Below are 20,056 nucleotides of genomic sequence, written 5' to 3' on the forward strand. Positions count from 1 at the left end.
TCACTGAATGTAAGATGCAGGAGGGAGGGGAATAACTAGGGCTGTAGTTATAATCATACGATACGATACACTTTTCTGAAAAAAAGGGACAGGGTGAAGGGGGCTGGCATTTTGGATTTTTATACCATTAATGCTATATTATTGAACAAAGATTATTCTGCAACAAGAACTCTACAGACTCGGCTGGTTTTTGCAAATCAGCTACAAAAGGTAAAGGCGTGTCAGAGGTCGGGCTGTAGCGATTCACTAATCTCATGACACAACACGATACGATACGATATTCAGCCAACGATTCAATTCGATTCACTTACATCATTTTCTGAAAAAAAGGGACAGTGGCTGTGTTCGAAACTACATACTACATACTGCATACTCATCGATCAGACAGTATGCAGAGCGTTTACCCACAATGCATTTCGCTCCTGCCCGAGCCGAAATCAGCCGGCCTGAAGCTGATTTCTCTTAAGCTCTAAACTCTGTAAACTTTAGCAACATTTGAAACATTTTCAGGTGAGAAAGTAGTCGTTTAGATCCCCAACGTGTTGAAAACCTGACAAAATACCGGCTATTTACTATTTTGTTCCCACGAACATTTCGGCAAATCTAGTATGCATCCGGGAACTTCTCGCTTACTCAAACTCGCATACTAAGTCAAAAGGTTAGTAGGAGAAGTATGAGTAGTAGGAGAAGTATGCGGTTTCGAACACAGCCGATGAGTCCACTGAAATTACATTTAAGAAACACCACTCCCAGCTATGAAGGGGGGAGAGGAAAAAAGCTAATTAAATCCTTCTGTGTGTGTACTCTTTACTGTATTTATAAGGCCAGAAAACAAGGAGCCCACTATACTATTGGGGTCCAAAGTGTTTTGTTGGGACCAAATGGGCCCCACATGTTTAAAGGGATTTTTGAGGGTCAGAACTTGGTTTTATGGTTGGGGTTTGAATTATGTTATGGTTCGGTCTACGTTCAGGCATTTAGTTGTGATGGTTTGGGTTAAAGTAAGGGGATGCTTTATGCCAATGGTGAATCATCACAAAGACAGAAAACTAAGAGTGTGTGTGTTGCAGCCACAGAGCTGTTAGCATGCAGCATGATGGGACACACACACACACACACACACATTTGCAAAAACAACTCAGACACATACCAGACACGTAGATGTTTACATGCTCAAACACACTCACACACCCAAGCCCAACCTCCCACCTCTGCGCCACATGGGACCCTGTAAATCACTTACAGGTCAAGGCTAATTTTTCTAAGACCAGACCTCACCTCGGCCTTCTTCTAGACAACCCCCCCGAGGTACCACACGCACTCTGAACCCTCTCCCCCTTCAGTCCCCTGAGAATTTTTTCATCATTAGAGGAATGTTCCTCCCTCATCTCACATTCCACGTTTCTACTCTTTGTTGTGTTCATCGGTAAATGCTGCTATTAAAGGGATAGTTCGCCTCTTTTGACATGAAGCTGTATGACATCCCATATTAGCAATATCATTTATGAACATCTTCTTACCCCCTGCTGCGTCCTGTGAGCCGAGTTCCAGCCTCGTTTTGGTGTTGATGAAGGTAGAGATACGAAGGGAGAGAAAATAGGGCCAAGCGATTGTGAGGTCTGACTTTTTCTGGATGAACGATTTTGTGACGCAAATGTATTACTCTTTTGAACACATATTGTTTTGAGAAGCAAAACGCTTTATTTTTTAAACCCCAGCCAACTAGCCGGACTACCTTCATCAACACCAAAACGAGGCTGGAACTCTGCTCACAGGACGCAGCAGGGGGTAAGAAAATGTTCATAAATGATGTTGCTAATATGGGATGTCATACAGCTTCATGTCAAAAGAGGCGAACTATCCCTTTAACACAACAAGCTCAACACGACGCTACAAGTTTTGTTGAAAAAAAGCTTTTCTACAAAGCTGTGGCTGGAATCAAATGTCCATAAATCAGTAATTTTTAACCTTTTCGGTTATTTGAACCCAAAAATCATGATGGAATATGTAAAAAAAAAATATCTGCGTTGCTCCAGACCAGAATGATGTAAGAAAAACAGGCCCAGATCGTACCATGACTGTGTTTTTTACTTTTACTTTGCCTTGTTGATTTGGACATGCAGATGTCACAGCTGCCACGTCTCCACTTAAACTCAGTTTACTTTGGTTTAAAAACTCGTCTGGATGAGCTATTATTGATGTAAAATGTGATTTATCCCAGTTAAATGCACCCCCTCCCCCAGTATCCTGCGTCTTTATTCTTACATAGTTGCTGATGACCTGACAGATTTGTTGTCCTCGTGCTACAGAGATGAGTTTCACCTCAGCCAGCTCGTTGTGCGAACTCGGACAAGTCGGCTATCATTCGTTAGATTAGGGGATTGTTGGGGGAGAGTTGGTGCTCTGACTTGGGTCCTTCTGGGGATATGAGCAAACATTTAGAGGCCCCTTTTCTCAGGTTATTTTGTCCTGATTATGTCGCTGCATGATGTCGTTCCCATGCAGCGTCTTGGTACATCCCAAATGTAAACAAGTTGTGTCGAGGAGAAAAACTGAGGTTGACGTTTAGGCTTTAGAAAAGTTTTAAAAGTAGAATTTCGGCCGCCACGGACTCCTCTCTCCCTGCAGTCAAATATAATAATTCAGTCTGGTTCTGCTCTATTTCCTGCTGACTGTCTTTGAGAGTAAACTCTGGAGATCTCAGCTGTGCATGTGTGTGTTTGACCCCTTTAAAAAGCTAACAGAAGCTGAGGGTTTGTCATTAAAACATTTGGTCTGTGATGTTCAGTCCTAAGCTGATCCTGCTGCTCTGCTCTATTCTGTAACTGTAGTTTATAATTATTACCCGCTTTGTAATTACACTGGTTCTAATATCACATTCATGACTTTTCTTTTTTATTAATGTTTCACTGAAAGCAACACGCGGCTCTGCTTCGTGGCCACATGTTTGGATGTTTGGTGGTTTGCAGGAAATACCCAAATTCCCTCTGAACAAACACCAAAAAATGTTCGGCTGAATTTGAGAGAAGTCTCCTCGGACGATGACAGTGGGGCGAGTGTTGTGTGAAGTGTCTCCGGATGCAGATTATCTGCAGAGCTGACAGCTTCAGAATCATTTCATGCACAACCAGAGGCTCTTTATCAAGCAGAAGAGTCGAGTTTGATGTAATGTGTGAGCAAAGAATCAGGATTTAACAATCAGATTAAATCATCTGGTAGGTACAGATGATGCCATGCTCTCAGCACAAATCTCAGCTTGTCCCATATTCTCAGGGGAAGTTAAAATGTCTAAACTAGGGCTGGGCTACGATTAAAATTTTTAATCTAATTGATCGCACGATTTCCCCGATTAATCACGATTAATCGCATTTGTACGCAAAATCCAAAAATGAATCCAAAAGTAGTGTATAGCTTTTAGCATTTAGTTTTATTTTAAATGTACTTCCATATGAATGAAAGTCCCATAACATTTGTTGTGCAAACACACTTTTAACATCAGCATCTTTCTGTAGTTTTTATGTAGAAGCCTCGCTCCACTGTCTGTTTCCTTGAATGACTTGCTGCTATCAGTTGTGTGTTTTGCCTTTAAGTGATATTTTAGACTGGAACTACTACGCTGAGAAGACACTTCAACTTGGCAGAGTTTACAGATGACTTTGGTTCTGTCGACTCCGCCGTCTGGAAGAACTTTAAAATGAAAACGGCAGAGTAAAAGTTCTGTACCCTTCTCCATGTTTGGTGGATCCGCCGATTACTTTCTTTCCCGGTTCCACAGCAGACAGCAACAGACTTTTACAAAATAAAAGCCTGTGAGCAACAGACTTTTACAATAATAAATTAAATAATAAAACCTGCGTTAATGCGCGATAAAATATTTGTTGGCGTTAAATAATTAACGAGTTAACTCGCCCAGCCCTTGTCTAAGGCTATGTACACACGTAGCCGGGTATTTTTAAAACTGAATATTCCCCCCCCCCTCCGTTTATAAAATAATTTGTATCCACATTACCTCGTTTTCGAAAAAAAAAACCTTCCACACATAACCGAACATCTGCGTTTTCACCTGTCTTGAAAACCCAAATGCATTTGCTGTTTTGTGTAATCTGCCCTCGTCAGCTAAATAATAAAGTGTGCACGCAACTTTTTTGAGCACACTGACAGGTGATCGCATGACAGTGGACTGCCCCTCGATATGAGGACGTAATAATTCCGACAGCGACAGGAGTGAGGAGCGGGACATGCGGAAATTGTCACGCCATTCCTCTGGGAGTATGAATTGCATCTCAAAGTTTTCCCACCAGCTGGCAGTGCGTCCCGGTCTGATCCAAAACCGGCGTCGACGATTTTCGGCGAAGAACATGCCTACGTGGAGTTGTTATGAGGGGGTAAATCACCGACCGCAATGTTGCCCGTCGCCTGTGCTCTTGGAGCAGTAGTTGGGCGTGTAAAATCAAGGCAGTAAACAGCGCCTGCACAATAATAACCACCACAGTTCTCAAGGCATCCATGCTTCTTCAGTAAACAAAGGTCGCACTTTAGACTTTAAAGCAGATTTCTTGTTGTTTTGGCGCATATTGTGATGTTCGAAAACGCAAAACTCCGGTTATCAATGTCTACACGCAGCTGCATAAACGGAGTTTTCAAAAATATTCGTTTATGATGCGTTTTCATGTGGATGACAGGCCCAAACGTAGAAAAATATATTCGTTTTAGCAGATACCCGGCTACGTGTGGATGGCGCCAAAATCTAACAACAACAAAAAAAAAACTCAGAGTTAAATCACTCTAAAGTTTTGAAGTGAACCGACTTTGTTGGACAAATCTCAGGCTGCAGCATGCTGTCAAATCGAGGTTATGTTCACCATTACCTGATCCAACAGCTGACCTGGTGAAACGATATATTGAGGGAGTAAAATCTGTCAACGGCTCCACCTGAGGCAGTGATTCAAAAAGAGGAAGAAACTGCTGGTCTCCGGAGGCAGATTACTCACGTAAATCAGCCTGTAAAAGCAATTGGATGTTGTTGTCATGAAACTTTCGGGCCTCCAGGTTCGTCAGGAGGGGCTAAACCGGCCTGAAATGATACCTGAGGAATAAAGCTCGTCTCTGGCTTTGGCACCTTGTCTTCAAAGCTTAGTTCAACTGTCAGAAATCTGGGAGTGACCTTTGACCTTTGATCTGAGGGTGGAAAAACAAAGTAACAGTGTCGTCAGGACTAGTTTTTTCCAGTTGCGTCTCCTGGCCAAAGTTAAAATGTTTTTAAGTCATCATGACCTTGAGAAAGCCATCCGTGCCCTCATAAGTTAAAGGTCAGACTATTGCAATGCGCTTTATGTCGGCGTCTCCCAGTCTTCTCTCAGTCGCCTTCAGCTGGTGCAGAACGCTGCTGCCCGTCTTTAAACCAACACCAACAGACGTGTGCACATCACTCCTGTTCATTGGCTTCCTGTCCTTTATAGAACTGATTTTAAACTTTTAATGTTTGTTTTTAAAGCTCTTAACGGCCTCGCCCCATCGTATTTATCTGAGCTTTTAACAGTCCTGGTAGAGCTCTGAGGTCAGCAGATCAGTTTCTGCTGGAAGTGCCCAGGTCAGAACACAAACCCTGGGGTGAGCGAGCCTTTTCCCAAAGCTGCCCCCAGGCTCTGGAATAAGCCCCCCGTCCAGCTGCGTCTTATTTCTGACCTGGGCCTCTTCAGATCCAGGCTAAAAACCTACTTATTTAGGATGGCTTTTAATACCCAGTAGTATGATGACACTTTTATCTTATTTTATCTTATTCGATTGTGTTGTATTTTATTGCTTTCACTGTTTTTTTATTGTTTTTATTTGTTTTTACTTATTCTTCTCTTTATTTATTACCTGCTGTAAAGCACTTTGGTACACCGTAAGGATTGTCTGTAAAGGGCTGTATAAATAAAATACATTTACATGTACATTTGGTCTGTGTGTCTGGTACAGAGGGGTAAACGGTGCCGTCTTGGCTCGCTTTGGTCCACCATCATCAGACCTGGATCTTCCATTCGCGTCTGTTATGTGCAGTTGCTTAGTGAGTCTGTTGGTTCTGGCATCAGGACCAGAATGTGTTTCTCTTTCGGGGTCAGGACTCCAAACTAGGCCACTCCGAGCTGCTTCCACTGGCAGCTGGCAGCGTTTCTGTCACAGTGCTGGTTTTGACGTAACGGCAGGGGAGTAAAGCTGTGCGTGGATCAGTTTAATTTGGTTCGCCTGCTAATTGGCCCTGAAGCGAGACGTTAAATCACACACACACACACACACACACACACACACACACAGGACTGGCAAAATGAATCCCGACTCAGTCACACATAAGACGTGCATTAAGACTAAAGAAGCAACATGATGATCAAAACATTCTTCGTCTTGGAATGTGGAGAGTTTGTTTTATTTACCAATGTGTTCACCCTTGACTTGTATCTTCTTTTAGCACGTTTTTTTAAACACGTTTTCAGATTCTACATGTTCACCGCGGATTTTAAGGGGATATTTTAAGCTTCAGAGCTTATATTTTGGTGCCATTTTGTTCTGAGCTCCATTATCTGAAAATGTGTAAAGCAGTGAGCTGTTCACATTCTAAATATTTGCCCTAACTTCAACTTCAACTCACGCTTTTTGCTTTAATATTGACTTAAAATCTCATCGTTAGTTGTCAGGTCATTTAACCTAAGAAATATATTCGATTATGAATATCCTACCCATACTTTGTTCATTTTATTTGATCCAAACAAGGAAATCTGATTTATAATTGGCTTTCTTTAATTATTTACCAGTTATAACTTTGAAATTCCGATTTGTCACCTGTAAGTGCCATTTGGTTAAATACAGCCCATACAAGCAAAAGTTTTTAACATTGGACTCTAAATGGAGCGACTGGGAGCCAATATGTGACTGAGGAAGTATGATGCAAGGGCCAGACGCACAACTGGCACAACTGGTTTAAAGGCTTCTTGTCGTGTTTTGATCTATTCTGTGGGCTCGACAGGGTGAAAGGAGTTTGAGTTCATATTGTGCTTCCACTGTTAATATTTTATACAAATGAACAGATGTATTATGTTTAAAACAAAAAAACCCAATAAAAAACAGATGAGAAAGAAAAAAAAAACCTTGTTGAAAGTTTGCCACAAAGAATTAAGGCGGTTCTGAAGGTAAAAAGGGGGTCAAACCTTTTACCAGCAAGGTGTAGCTAATAAAGTGGGCAGTGACAGTTTGTGTCAGGGCATTTTCAGATACAGTTCCAGCAAATGTGACAGATTTGTAAAACGTTTGTTGTGTTTTTTCCTTAATTACACCTTTGTGTGATTCCTAAGAAAACATGCCAATAACAATTTGCCCTGATGTGCGAAACAAAGCACCAACACAGTGAAAAAATGTCAGGGAACCCATTTTAGAAACCAGATGTTTTCTTATATCCTGTCTTGTGAAATGTCCACAGCATGCTAACATGCTCACAATAACAACAGTAACGCTGTGGTGTGAGTTAGATGCACATTAAATATAACCGAAGTACAACATAGAACATAGGCTAATGTACCGTGGTCAGTGTTTACAGTTTTTCCTGATTAACTGCATCAGATTTGTTGAAATAATCAACAACTTCCTTTTGAAGGTTTGTTTGTTATTTTTCTTGAAAATGTGGGTTGGGTTAATCATGGTTTACTAAAACTTCTGTGTGTGTTTTTGTCTTCTTTTGTTTTTGTTCTGCGTTGTCTTGTGTTGTGTCTCTTTGTTGATGTGTTCTCTAAATGATTTGAAGTTTTTTTCCACAGCAAAATAAGGTGACGGTACTGGATTTCTCATCTTATGCTGCACATTACTTCCTTTTCCAGAAAGTGAAAGGCAGACTCTGCAAACATTTTCCTCCGACGTGACATTTAGTGGTGGTTAAGATATATTCTTGTTAAACTGAAAGCTTTGACCTTTTGGTGGTTGAACTCCAGTTGTTAAGGAATGGGATCGGATTGTGTTTTAGTGTTGGTTGATACGAGCCCGTCTCACAGAGTGAGCCAGCGGTGCATTGATCGTTCAGCTCTCTTTCCAGTTGAGTAATATGGTTTTCTTGGCAACAGTTGATGCTTTTAAGATGTAGGTTCGGCCTTGTGGGACTGTAAGTGAGGAGAGATGAACTTAAAGACAGATGGAGGGAGGGGTGAGGACTGCCTTCCCATAACCTCCGATTAAAATAAAAATGCCCGGCTGATGTGCGGAGGTAGAGTTCGTTTTCTACCCAAAGCAGTGCGGACAGCACATGGTGGTGAGAGTAGAGGTGGCACCAAAGTGCACTCTCAGAAAATAAAGTACAGAATTGTACCTTTAGGGGTACGATGGCTTGTCACTCGGGCAGTACCCTCGGAAGGTATAGTTTTGTACCTTACAGAGACCAATCTTGTACTTCTGGTGGCAATTTTGTACCCTTATACTGAAGTAGCCCAACACAGACTGTCTATGGTACCCCAACATGTAGAAAAAAAGGTACATATATGTACCTTTTACCACTTGAGTACATATATGTACCTTTTGGACCCTCAAAAAGGTACATATAGGTACCTTTAGGTCCAATAATTAACCGTAGGGGGCAGGGGTGGAGCAGTGATTTTAAATGTGGGGGTGTTCCAGGGGTGGCACATGAGCACCACATCAAGCCCATGGACACATCGCTGAAGTTGGCATCCCATTTGCGAATTAAATGGATGGGCATAAAGGGCATTTCACTGCATTTTTTGCATTTTGATCGCCCTAAACTAGATCCTGTATGGAAACTACAATTGTTACACTGCTCAAATCTGGATGGAATTATTCTAAAGAGGCTATAGATTCATTAAAACCTTGTTTGGGATTTGTGAAACCTTTTTCTGATTTGTAAAAATGCAGAACAGGGCCATTTTACTGCATTTTTTTGCATTTTGATCACCCTAAACTAGATCCTGTATGGAAACTACAATAGTTGCACTGCTCAAATCTGGATGGAATTATTCTAAAGAGGGTACAGAGTCTTTAAAACACATTTTATAATTTGTTAAAACTTTATTTGGTCATTGAAAATTCAAAAAGGTGAAATCATCTTGCTGTAAAAGTGAGGGTGTCGAAACACCACCATCCCCCACGGGTGCGACGCCCATGGTAGGGGGTACATTAGTATAGATTGTACCTCAGGGGACAAAAAAGGACTCGTGCTGTACCCCTATTTCTGAGTGTGGTTAAGATTCATCATCTCTGCGCTGTGGACATCTGTTCAGAATTTTATGGCAATTCATCCAATGGTTTCAGAGATGTCTGAATTAAAATGGCGTGCCGGCCAGCCTCACAAACAAGGCTGAAAATCTGCTGCTCTGCCATGTGCCTTAACGTTATAGAGTGAATTTATAACTGCCCTCCATCTGTACGCCAGTCTGTGCGCATATTTGTGGGTCTTGTTTCAAGATGTTCCTCTGTTAATGTGGCCCAGAGATGTCGGACGGAGCTTTGTTTCCTGTTTTGGATCGTCTGAGCCCAAGTGTGGTCCGGTTGATTTAGGTTCTGGCACGACTGCCTGTGTAAATAGACAACGAGGCGAAAATAGACCAAAAGCCAATCAGAAACAAACAACTAAAGAGATGGCACATGTTTATTTTTATTTACAGTATTTACTTTGACAGCTACAGAATATTAGAATATAAAGAGAGGCAGATGTTTCCTGATGAAACACGTTTGAGGCATGGCAAAGATTTTTGTTGGGAAACGTTAAGTAAACAAAATGTCTGAACATCTTGAAGCTTTTGAAACTGATGTGGTAGAAGTTTTTCTGCACTGTAGCATCATCTTCTGTCTCTGAATGTCGAAGGTTCCTTCTGGAAGTGTTTGTTGGATTCATTGTATCGCTGTAAAATGGAAATGCGTCTGAAGTTTCTCCCTTTTTTTTCCTGCAGGATGTCAGTGAAGCTGCGATTCGACTCTCCATCAGATGGAGGTCTGGTCCACAGAAGCCGATCCTTCACTGGGTTCAACTCCCTGACTGGTCGACAACGGTGGGTTAGAGTCGGTGTGAATTAAATCTGAGTCCGGCTGCCACAAACGATTATTTTGATTAGTCGACTAATCGGATCATACGTAAACTGAATGTAAAACATGCAGCTGCTCTTATATAACCATCATTAGCTTTCGGCTTTAAGTGTTTAAGCCATATGCTAACTAAAAATAAAGACAATTAAGATGATAGTTTGTTAAACTTTTAATTAAATATTTGTGCTAAGGCTAATGAATCAAATCGTCATCGCTAATGTTAACGTTTACAGCAAACAATATGAGTAAGTAGTAAGTTAGCTCTCTGTTTATGCTAATGTTAGCAGCTAACTAGCGAGCTAACTTACCGATACGACGGTCCCTCTTGGTCGTTGTCACAATCAGCTACAACGTGCTTCCTTTTCAGGTGCTCGTGCATCGCAGTTGTGATGCCGTGGAAGGCAAGTTCTGCCTTTTCTCTTTTGTTTTCTTAAAATGGTGCCACGCTTTTGAGCTCCGTTGCCGGGTAGCCGTAATACCAGAGGCCCGTCTGGTATAACTTTCAGTGACATCACGGCTGACCCCGATTACCATGACTGTGCATGTGTGTCAAGGACAGAAAGGCAGACGCAGCAGTTTTGAGACAAAATCAAAATCAAAAGTCGACGCCTCGACTATTAAATTAGTTTTCAACGATTTTAATAGTCGACTAATCGTGGCAGCCCTAAATCTGAGTACTAACTAACAAATCCTTTTGATTTTAAAGAAACAAGAAAAGAGGAGCAAACATATTCAAGTCCCTTTTTCTTCCAATGCACTGAGTACCCCTTTTCGTCACTTTCCGATACACAGGGACTGCGTCTCAGCAGTTATCCCTCTTCAGCATTAAATAATGCTCATAGTAACCATGTAAGGATGGTCACCTGACTCTCAGGTCTTTAACTTTCTTTGCTCTGCTGCTACGTCATTAGAACCACTTGGGTAAGATTTAAAAAAATATCATGTTTGGGCATTAAAAATACACGATTGCCCTGACGATGCATCCCACCACAGCTACGTTATCACGCCAACATGTTGTGTCTTGAAACCGATGTAACAAGCTCCTAACTAAGCGTCGGTATGGGACGGTTGTTGAATGAGGCATTCGACAGTGATTCTAGGTGAGTTTCTGCCAGTACTTAGACAGCACCACAGCACTGAGACTGCTCTGACCAAAGTGTTTAACGACATGTGTCTGAATACAGACGGTGGAAAAATGTCATTCTTAGTTTTACTGGAACTGGGCGGGTCTTTCCGGAACTGTACTAAACTGGTTCAAAACGTACTTAGAGAACAGGAAGTACTTTGTGTCAATAGGTAACTTTACATCTGAGCAGACAACAATCACATATGGAGTTCCCTAAGGTTCCATCCTGGGACCTCTTCTGTTTAACATCTACATGCTCCCACTGGCACAGATTATAAATAAATAAATAAACTACCACAGCGATGCAGATGACACACAGATATACATTACAATGTCACCAGGAGACCGAGGCCCTGTACAGGCTCTTGGTAAATGCATTGAGGAGATTAATGGCTGGATGTGCCACAACTTTCTCCAGTTAAACAAAAACAAAACTGAGGTAATTGTCTTTGGACTCAAAGAGAAACGATTATAGGTCACCACAATCAATGTGGTGTGATAACGAAATGTGATCAAAACTTGATCACAATTTAACTACTGATTTCATCTTATTTCTTTCTTTTTTGTTTAAAATTTAAATCATGCTTTTTATTTCTACTGTTTTAATGTATCTGTGTAGTACTTTGAATCACCTTGTTGTTGAATTGTGCTGTACGAATAAACTTGCCTTGCCTTACTTAGCTCCAAGTTTGAGCATCTCATGCGATAAAACTTTAATTTAGTGGAAGGATTTCCCTGGTGGCTCATCACTGTCGGGATGAAGCAGAAAATAAAACATAAAATTCGGGCTCTTTGAAACATGAATAGGAACTCTGACCAGATTCTGGCCTTGTGTTGTTGTTTCACTCCGCCCTCTGTTGAAGTTGTTGTTCTTAAATCTCTTCGGCCTCAGAACGAGCCTCTTCTTAATTGATGGGCAGACAGTGAACGCGACACATTAAGACGTGAACTGTGAATGAAAGAGAAACAAAACCAGCTTCCTGTGTGAGCTTATGGGTGTTTATACTCACAACACAAACATCCAGACATTTTTACATCTAAAAACGCAGAGGAACGCAAAAAAACACACACACCAATCATTCCTGAGTGTTTCCAGTGTCGCTGTCCCACCACGACAGACAGAGCGGTCCTCCATGAACCCTCATTAGAAGGCTTTGATGGTGAAGAGGAACATGACACAAACTCGCCCCACACTCTGACAGAGAGGACAAATATCACGCGACATGAAGGCACTTTTAAATCCTCGTTTTGTAATTACAGACGGTGTCTGACAGAGGCTGCTGTAGCTGAAGCTGGAAAAACACTGAGGATTTCTGTGTGTGTGGGCAGATTTAGTTAAATCAGAAAACGCTTCTCAGTCACAATCCAGAGGGAATAAACACATTTTCTCTCATTTGTCTTGTTTAAAAGATATTTCCCTCGATATTCCAGCCGTACGTTCCATTTTACTCTTGTTAAAGTTGTGTTATCCTGTTATATCTAACCTGTCGCTCCGACTCAATCTCACGGTGAAACGTTAGGAGGAACGTGGAGGTTTCGAAAGGCTCCGATAAAGCCAAACAGCTCTTTGTCTTCCCTGCACACAACCCACACACTCGAGTAAGACATTTGTTTCCAGAAACCGCGCCAACCCTCTTCTTCGTCTACTTATCGGTTGTTTCTTCAGAACAGCGCCCCCTGTATGTGGCAGGAAGTACAGCACATATTAGAACTAAACCGCTGTTTGCTTCTGCCTCAGAAGCTACTGAAATGAGAGTTTTCCTTTATCAAGCTGCAGAGTCCTTCAGAGGAGGAAGAAGAGGTGTGGAAGGCACGATTTCACACAGATACAACACAGAAGACGCAGCCGCTGTTAGGAGGCAGCAATACAACAACATCTTACTTAAACACGTCACCTCCTGACTCAGTTTACACCAGAGCATCGCTTGGAGTCAGATACAACTAGTGTTGTTCCGATACCAAAATTTTGAGTTCGATACGATACCTGCCATAAATACCTCGATACTGACACGATACCACGGCAAAAATCTAAAAAAATCTGGAAAAGAGATGAATAATGGTCCAGCTCGGTCTCACTATGGTTTAATTTTCAGCAGCTTGCTCCTTTCCTGCTGTTTGGGCAAATTACTACCGAGCAAGTATGAGCACAATCTCGTCTGTTAGCATATTGGCTTTAGCTGAACAAGCTACTTTTCCGTCCAATGTCAACGTTTGAACAGTGAACACATTAATGACTGATTTACACATTTAAAATACTATTTTATTTTAAACAAAACAAAACAAAACATGCCACTACATGGTATATGCCATTACACTATGGTGGACAAACCTACGTCAGAGAATTGCAGTGAAGTATTTCAACCTTTACACTCAGAATAAATAATTAAAAAAATATAATTGCCAAAATAAATAGCTACTGAACATGCTTTAACAAAAGTAAAATTATTGCTTTCCTCATGAACAATGAAATCCCAAATACACTTTCTCTCAACCTCTGAACTTCAGCAATATGTCACTTATTAGAAATGTCCACCTAGAAATAATTATTAACTAAACGGCATATATGCCATGACATTACCAGAACTGATAGAATATTAAATAGCGTTTGCAAGTTATGCTTCAGTCAACATTACTAGCGTGAACAACATGCCCTTTCACCGCTGCTTTCTTCAAACTGCCCAACTCATTCAGGAAGATGAAAAAAACGTCTTTCTGGCATTTTTTTAATCCACATCTGTGAATAATCTCTCACATTAATCAAGCTATTATGCATTTCTTTTCATCATCCATTTTAATCCCCATTTTGAAGATGATTTATCGTAAAAAAAAATACATCAAGTCTTGAAAAGATTTCCTAAATGGTTTTATATGAAGTCTAAATGAGTCTTTGGCTTTTGATGCGACAGTCTGACTGAGGTATTCAGTTGTAAATCTGAGAATAACGTCTTTAGGGTTGTCTTTGAAAAGAATTTTCTGATTAATTGTTGAGAGGAAACATCCAGCATTGACAACGTTTTGCTTATAAATTCTTTTTCTATTGAAGTCCAAATCATCTGCCAACTGAAAGCCTTTGTGGAGAAATCTAAGAAGACTTGGACAGCATGCCTTTTTATCATATTTACCTCGTGGGAACGCATTAATCATCACTGAGTATCGTGGGTTTCTGTGCACTTCACCTTGGATGTAACAGTAAGTTCACTGTAGCTTATTCAACTAAGTCTCCACTACTGTTCCTCAAAGATTTACATTTGGATAAAACCGATCTGAATTGGATCAGAGTTGTGTGGGGTGTGTTTATAGGTTAGTTTTCACCACGTCCATCACTTCAAAGTCTAGGTAACCACAGAAAATACAGTAGAGTAAAAAGTTTCTGACATCGCGCACGTCAGCCAATCAGGGAAGAGCTGCGTCATCACAGAGGTGGTTTAATCTGCCCCCCACCGAAAGGTTTTAATGTGAATTGACACAGTGTTTAGTCAGTGCTCCTCAGCTGAGTCAAGCTGAACTCACCTTTTACAAGTTTAAACAGGCAAAGAGTCAACATTTAGGGAGCCTTTAAGGTGTTTTCAGTGCTGAGGCGGCACATTGATAAACAGAAGGCTGTGTTTTATCTCACTCAGTGGGTCTACATGGTGAGATTAATTCGATTATAGCTATAGTTGGGTTATGCTCCTTTGAGCAAGGGTAATTATCCTTGGATATATGGCGGTGAATGAATCGGATCAGAGGTACAAAGCGTGTCATACCCCGGTGTGATAGGTGGCGCTGTACCCATTCCAACTGTTGCTAATAGAGCCACTTCCTGTTGACCTCTTCACCACCAACAACAACAACAAACTCAGGCATTGGAGAAAGATGGAGAACGCAGAGCAAGATGAAGCTACGTCCCTCTACATTTGGTCTGTGATGAGCTGCTTGTTGCACAAACGCGATGCCCAACGGAGCATTCTCCATCGCGTTGTTTGTTTCTTTCTGACGGCGACAACAACAGTAATATCGTCTCCTTTGACTTCCGGGTCAGGACCCCGGGAAAACATCTGGAGCATGTGCAGAACGCAAAGTCCAATTCACCACGTGCTTCACCGTCTACAAGCAGGTTTAGAGTGACTTTCAACCCAGTTATCTCGGGGTCTTAACCCGATCCGATCCAGTTTCTTGTCAGATTTAGGTGTCTACATGAACTTAATAACTCAGTCTGATTGTAATTTAGCCAATAATCCGATCCCCTCAGTCAGTGGGGTTACATGGCACTGAAAGGATCAGATAATTGGCTAATTTACAATAAGACTGAGTTATCCAGTGCATGTAGACATCTTAATCCGACAAGAAATTGAATCGAATCAAGTTACTCGCGATCCGATGACATGCTTTGTGCCTATGATCCGATGACATTCACCGCCATATATCCAAGGAGAATTACCCTTGCTCAACTCAGTCTTATTGTAATTTAGCCAATAATCCGATCCTTTCAGTGCAATGTGACCCCACTGATTGTTACAGAGTCGCCATGAAAACAGAATAAACGGTGATTACATAAAACATTACGAAATAAAGAAGTAAAATTCATTCGACTGCAGGCCGGCCGCAAAACTCTTCAGAGTTTCAGTGTTGACAAAAGTGAGTACTAAATGACCTTTAAAGGAATTTTTACTGTTGGGTTAATGTAGCTTTTACAGAGAGCAGACTGACCCGGTGAGCTTTTCCTAAGAAGAATGAACCGTCTCCTCTCACTGAGCCTCTTGCATCTGTTCTTATGTTGACAAACTGAGCAGAGGAGGAGTCGGGCCACGTAAAAGTCTTGGAAATAAGACAAACATTTATATATCTAATCATGTTTTCCCAACTCAGCAGGTTATATTTTTCCAATATTGAACAATGATTCTTATAAAAGGTTTTCAGAGTCTGCACTGGCCTGAGTCCAAGTATATAGCAGTAAAAGATATGTGAGAACACCAGAGAGTACATGCAGGCCTCATCCTAGCCGCCCCAGTTGACAGTTTTTAATGAACCTGAAATTCGAGAGTTTGTTACAGACCTTCTTCACATGTATTCAGGGTCAGAAGACCAGTTCATCTCCCATCAAACCCAGTGCTCCTCGTTTACTTTTAAAATCATGCCCAAGTTTGCCCACAGTCATCATTATTTTCATTGTTCTATAAAAAGGAGGTTTTGATTTTATTTGGAAATGTTTTGCTTAGGGCTGGGCAACGATTAAAATTTTTAATCTAATTAATCACATGATTTCTCTGATTAATCGCGATTAATCGCATTTGTACGCAAAATCCAAAAATGAATCCAAAAGTAGTGTATAGCTTTTAGCATTTAGTTTTATTTTAAATATGCTGCCATATGAATGAAAGTGCCATAACATTTGTTGTGCAAACACACTTTTAACATCAGCATCTTTCTGTAGTTTTTATGTAGAAGCCTCGCTCCACTGTCTGTTTCCTTGAATGACTTGCTGCTATCAGTTGTGTGTTTTGCCTTTAAGTGATATTTTAGGCTGGAACTACTACGCTGAGAAGACAATTCAACTTGGCAGAGTTTACAGATGACTTTGGTTCTGTCGACTCCGCCGTCTGGAAGAACTTTAAAATGAAAATGACCGAGTAAAAGTTCCGTACCCTTCTCCATGTTTGGTGGATCCGCCGATTACTTTCTTTTCCTGTTCCGCAGCAGACAGCAACAGACTTTTACAAAATAAAAGCCTGTGAGCAACAGACCTTTACAATAATAAAATAAATAATAAAACAGGGGTGGTCAGTGTCGTAGTGGGTTGAGCAGGTGCCCCATGCACAGAGGCTATAGTCCTCGCCCTATGCTGCATGTTGTTCCCCCTCTCTCTGCCCCCTGCTTTCTGTCTCTCTGAACTTTCCTATCCATTAAAGGCACAACCCCCCCCTAAATGTTTGGTTTTTTTAATTTAAAAAAAAAAACATGCGTTAATGCGCGATAAAATATTTATCACCGTTAAATAATGAATGCATTAATAATGCAATAATAACGAGTTAACTTGCCCAGCCCTAGTTTTGCTACCACATTAGCTGTGAAATGGATCAGCACAAATGAGGGTAATTTTTTTTTTTTTAGGTAAAAGTAAGTGTCATATTCTGCAGTTACCTTAAGCTGAAAATCAATCAATCAATCAATCTTTATTTATATAGCGCATTTCATACCACAGGCAACTCAGTGTGCTTTACATAAAGACATAAAAAAAAAAGACTCCCATCCGATAACAAACTGAACTTCCAGATTATCATTGACACTGAGGTCTTGTTCTTTGCCGTCAGACGATATAACTACTGTGCCTCATTGTGTGTGTCTGTGTTTTTAGGTCTTCCTCTGTGCGAAACTCTCTTCGCTCCAAAGCCATGACAGGAGGCAAATCTCCCAGGATGAACCTCTCCCCACGCAGAGGGTCAGGATCTATCTGGTCTCTGCAGCCCGAGCAGGTCGACAGGATCTTTCTTGCACTTCGCAAAGGACTCAAGTATGTGAACTTTAACATGAAGCGTACTGCAAAGTGTTTACCGACACGTAGTCATAGCTCACATACAGTTAGACCAGCAGCCACTGGACAGGAATTCCTTTCGGTTCGACCTCTTCCAGAGATAAATCTGAAGGGTCATGAGGTGATTAATGAGGGTTGAAAAGAAGAAATCTCTGGCTATTCTACAACTACAGACGAAAGGATGGAATTCATGCAACACTAACATATACGTTTTACCAATCAGTCATAACCTTATGACCTAAAATTGAGCAGGTCTCTGTCAAAACAACCCTGACCTGTTCAGGCATGAACTCCACCTCCACCAGACCTCTGACGGCATGCTGTAGCAGGGGGATAGCAGCAGAGTGAGGGTGGGCCTCCAGGGATTAGATTCAAAAGATCCCCAGTTGGACTGAGATCTGGAGAATTTGGAGGCCAAGTCAACACCTTGCACTTGTTTTTCCTCCTTTTTCAGGCATGGCAGGGTGCGTTATACTTTGGTTTGGTTGCACAAATGATGGGATGAGGGATTTAATTTAAGCTTTTTATTGTCCTAACCACACAAGACTAAACAAAACTAGGCCGTCACTATCTGGATGAACACTTTTACTCATGGTGTGATGGTTTTCTGTCATAACAGTAACAATAATCTGACAAAGCATGTATGAAAACACCACAACACTGACAACTGCACAAAGAATATCTATTTTAAATTACTTAGAACACACTATTACCTCCCAAACATGGGCTGTGTTCGAAACCGCATACTTCTCCTACTTCTCCTACTACTCCTACTAACTTTTTGAGTTAGTAAGGGAGTTTGAGTAAGCGAGAAGTTCCCGGATGCATACTAGATTCTCTGAAATGTTGGGTATGCATCATGAGGTTACTACTCATACTCAAACTACCCAAGATGCAACGTAACGTGACGTCGCCGATCGTCATTTCCTGTCAAAACGGCAGTTTCAAGCTAGCTACAACGAGGGTTAGGTTCACTTCCTGTTTTCAAAACAAAAGCACCAATTGTATCCTAATGGCTTTCCCTATGATAAAAGGCAACGGGTATTTTATTTTGTGAAAATAACCGGAAGTGCGTTGCTCACTACGGCTAGCTTTAGTAGCGCCTAATTCGGAACAAAATTGTAAATAGCCGGTACTTTGTCAGATTTTCAACATGTTGGGGATCTAAACGACTACTTTCTCGCCTGAAAATGTTTCAAATGTTGCTAAAGTTTACAGAGTTTAGAGCTTAAGTGAAATCAGCTTCAGGCCGGCTGATTTCGGCTCGGTACAGGAGCGAAATGCATTGTGGGTAAACACTCTGCATACTGTCTGTGTAGTATGCGGTTTCGAACACAGCCAACCTTTTGCATTTTTCACGACTCGTGCAAAGTGTAAGAGAAGGTCTCTTTGGATATAAAATGCTCGATGGAAGCATGTCTGATATAATTCTACACTAACTATTGTATTTTTGCCAGTAGACTGAACCCGAATGTGACACACTGGAACTTTAAGACTCTTTGACCCAGAAGGGCAGTTTTTACTTTAAAGATTGCTGTTGAACGCGTACAGCGGCAGGAATTCTTCCACCGATGTCCTGGGAGGTGAAGCTGCCTTGCTCCAGGTCTGTTTTAAATTTCACTCACGTTGTTGATCTGACTGATGTGTTCAGGGAGTATCTGGAGGGTCACCAGGCAGAGATGGACTTCCTGTCCTCACAGCAGAGAGACACCAAGAGAAACTCCAGACTGGTGAGGAGACAGGAGGGGGAGAAACTGTAAAATACTGTGTTTTTTACTGGCAACAATGACAATGAGGATGATGATGCTTTTCTTCTCTTTCCAGGCTTTCCTCTACGATCTGGAGAAGGTGATGTGTTTTCATTTAAGACATTCTTTAATAAAGCTCAACGTGTGCTGAAAATAATGACAACATATCAATAGTTACACACTGACGCATCATATACTTTCTACTTTCTTAGGAGATCAGAGCTTTGGAGAGATACATACGACGACTGGAGTTTCAAATCAGCAAGGTGAACGTACACTTTTGTCTTATCTCTTGGTTTTTTTGGAGGAGTTTAAGGAGACATTCGTTCATATGAATTATTCTCAATGCAACACCCGCCTTATGTACCTATGGGAGGGGGGGCTGGGTTACTCTTATGATATTCCCTTTGTTTATGCTTTAAAATAAATAAAACACCACACAACCAAACTTGAAATGTAAAGACTCTTTAGTTGTAATCTTTACGCTCAAAATAGATAAAAGAAAATTAAATAAATCACTTTGGTACAGTGAGAGTGTTAATATTTAACAGAAATAGTACCCGGTTTTACTATTATTCAGTCTCTTATATTCAAAACATCAAATAAAATGAAGCT

The 20,056-nt window shown here is 41.1% G+C and overlaps 1 protein-coding gene across 2 annotated transcripts in view; it reads left to right on the forward strand.

Moving 5' to 3' along the window:
• Positions 1-20,056, forward strand: part of ripor3 (RIPOR family member 3) — a 97,023-nt gene that overhangs the window by 40,610 nt on the left and 36,357 nt on the right. For both annotated transcript variants that reach the window (XM_075460200.1, XM_075460199.1), the window contains exons 3-7: positions 9,924-10,022; positions 17,517-17,672; positions 19,345-19,423; positions 19,518-19,541; positions 19,654-19,707. In XM_075460200.1, the coding sequence (XP_075316315.1) occupies positions 9,925-10,022; positions 17,517-17,672; positions 19,345-19,423; positions 19,518-19,541; positions 19,654-19,707 (411 nt within the window). In that variant the 5' untranslated portion in view covers position 9,924. The remainder of the gene's footprint in view (positions 1-9,923; positions 10,023-17,516; positions 17,673-19,344; positions 19,424-19,517; positions 19,542-19,653; positions 19,708-20,056) is intronic.

This window comes from Odontesthes bonariensis, chromosome 3 (genome assembly GCF_027942865.1).
Source record: "Odontesthes bonariensis isolate fOdoBon6 chromosome 3, fOdoBon6.hap1, whole genome shotgun sequence".
Classification (NCBI taxonomy): Eukaryota; Metazoa; Chordata; class Actinopteri; order Atheriniformes; family Atherinopsidae; genus Odontesthes; species Odontesthes bonariensis.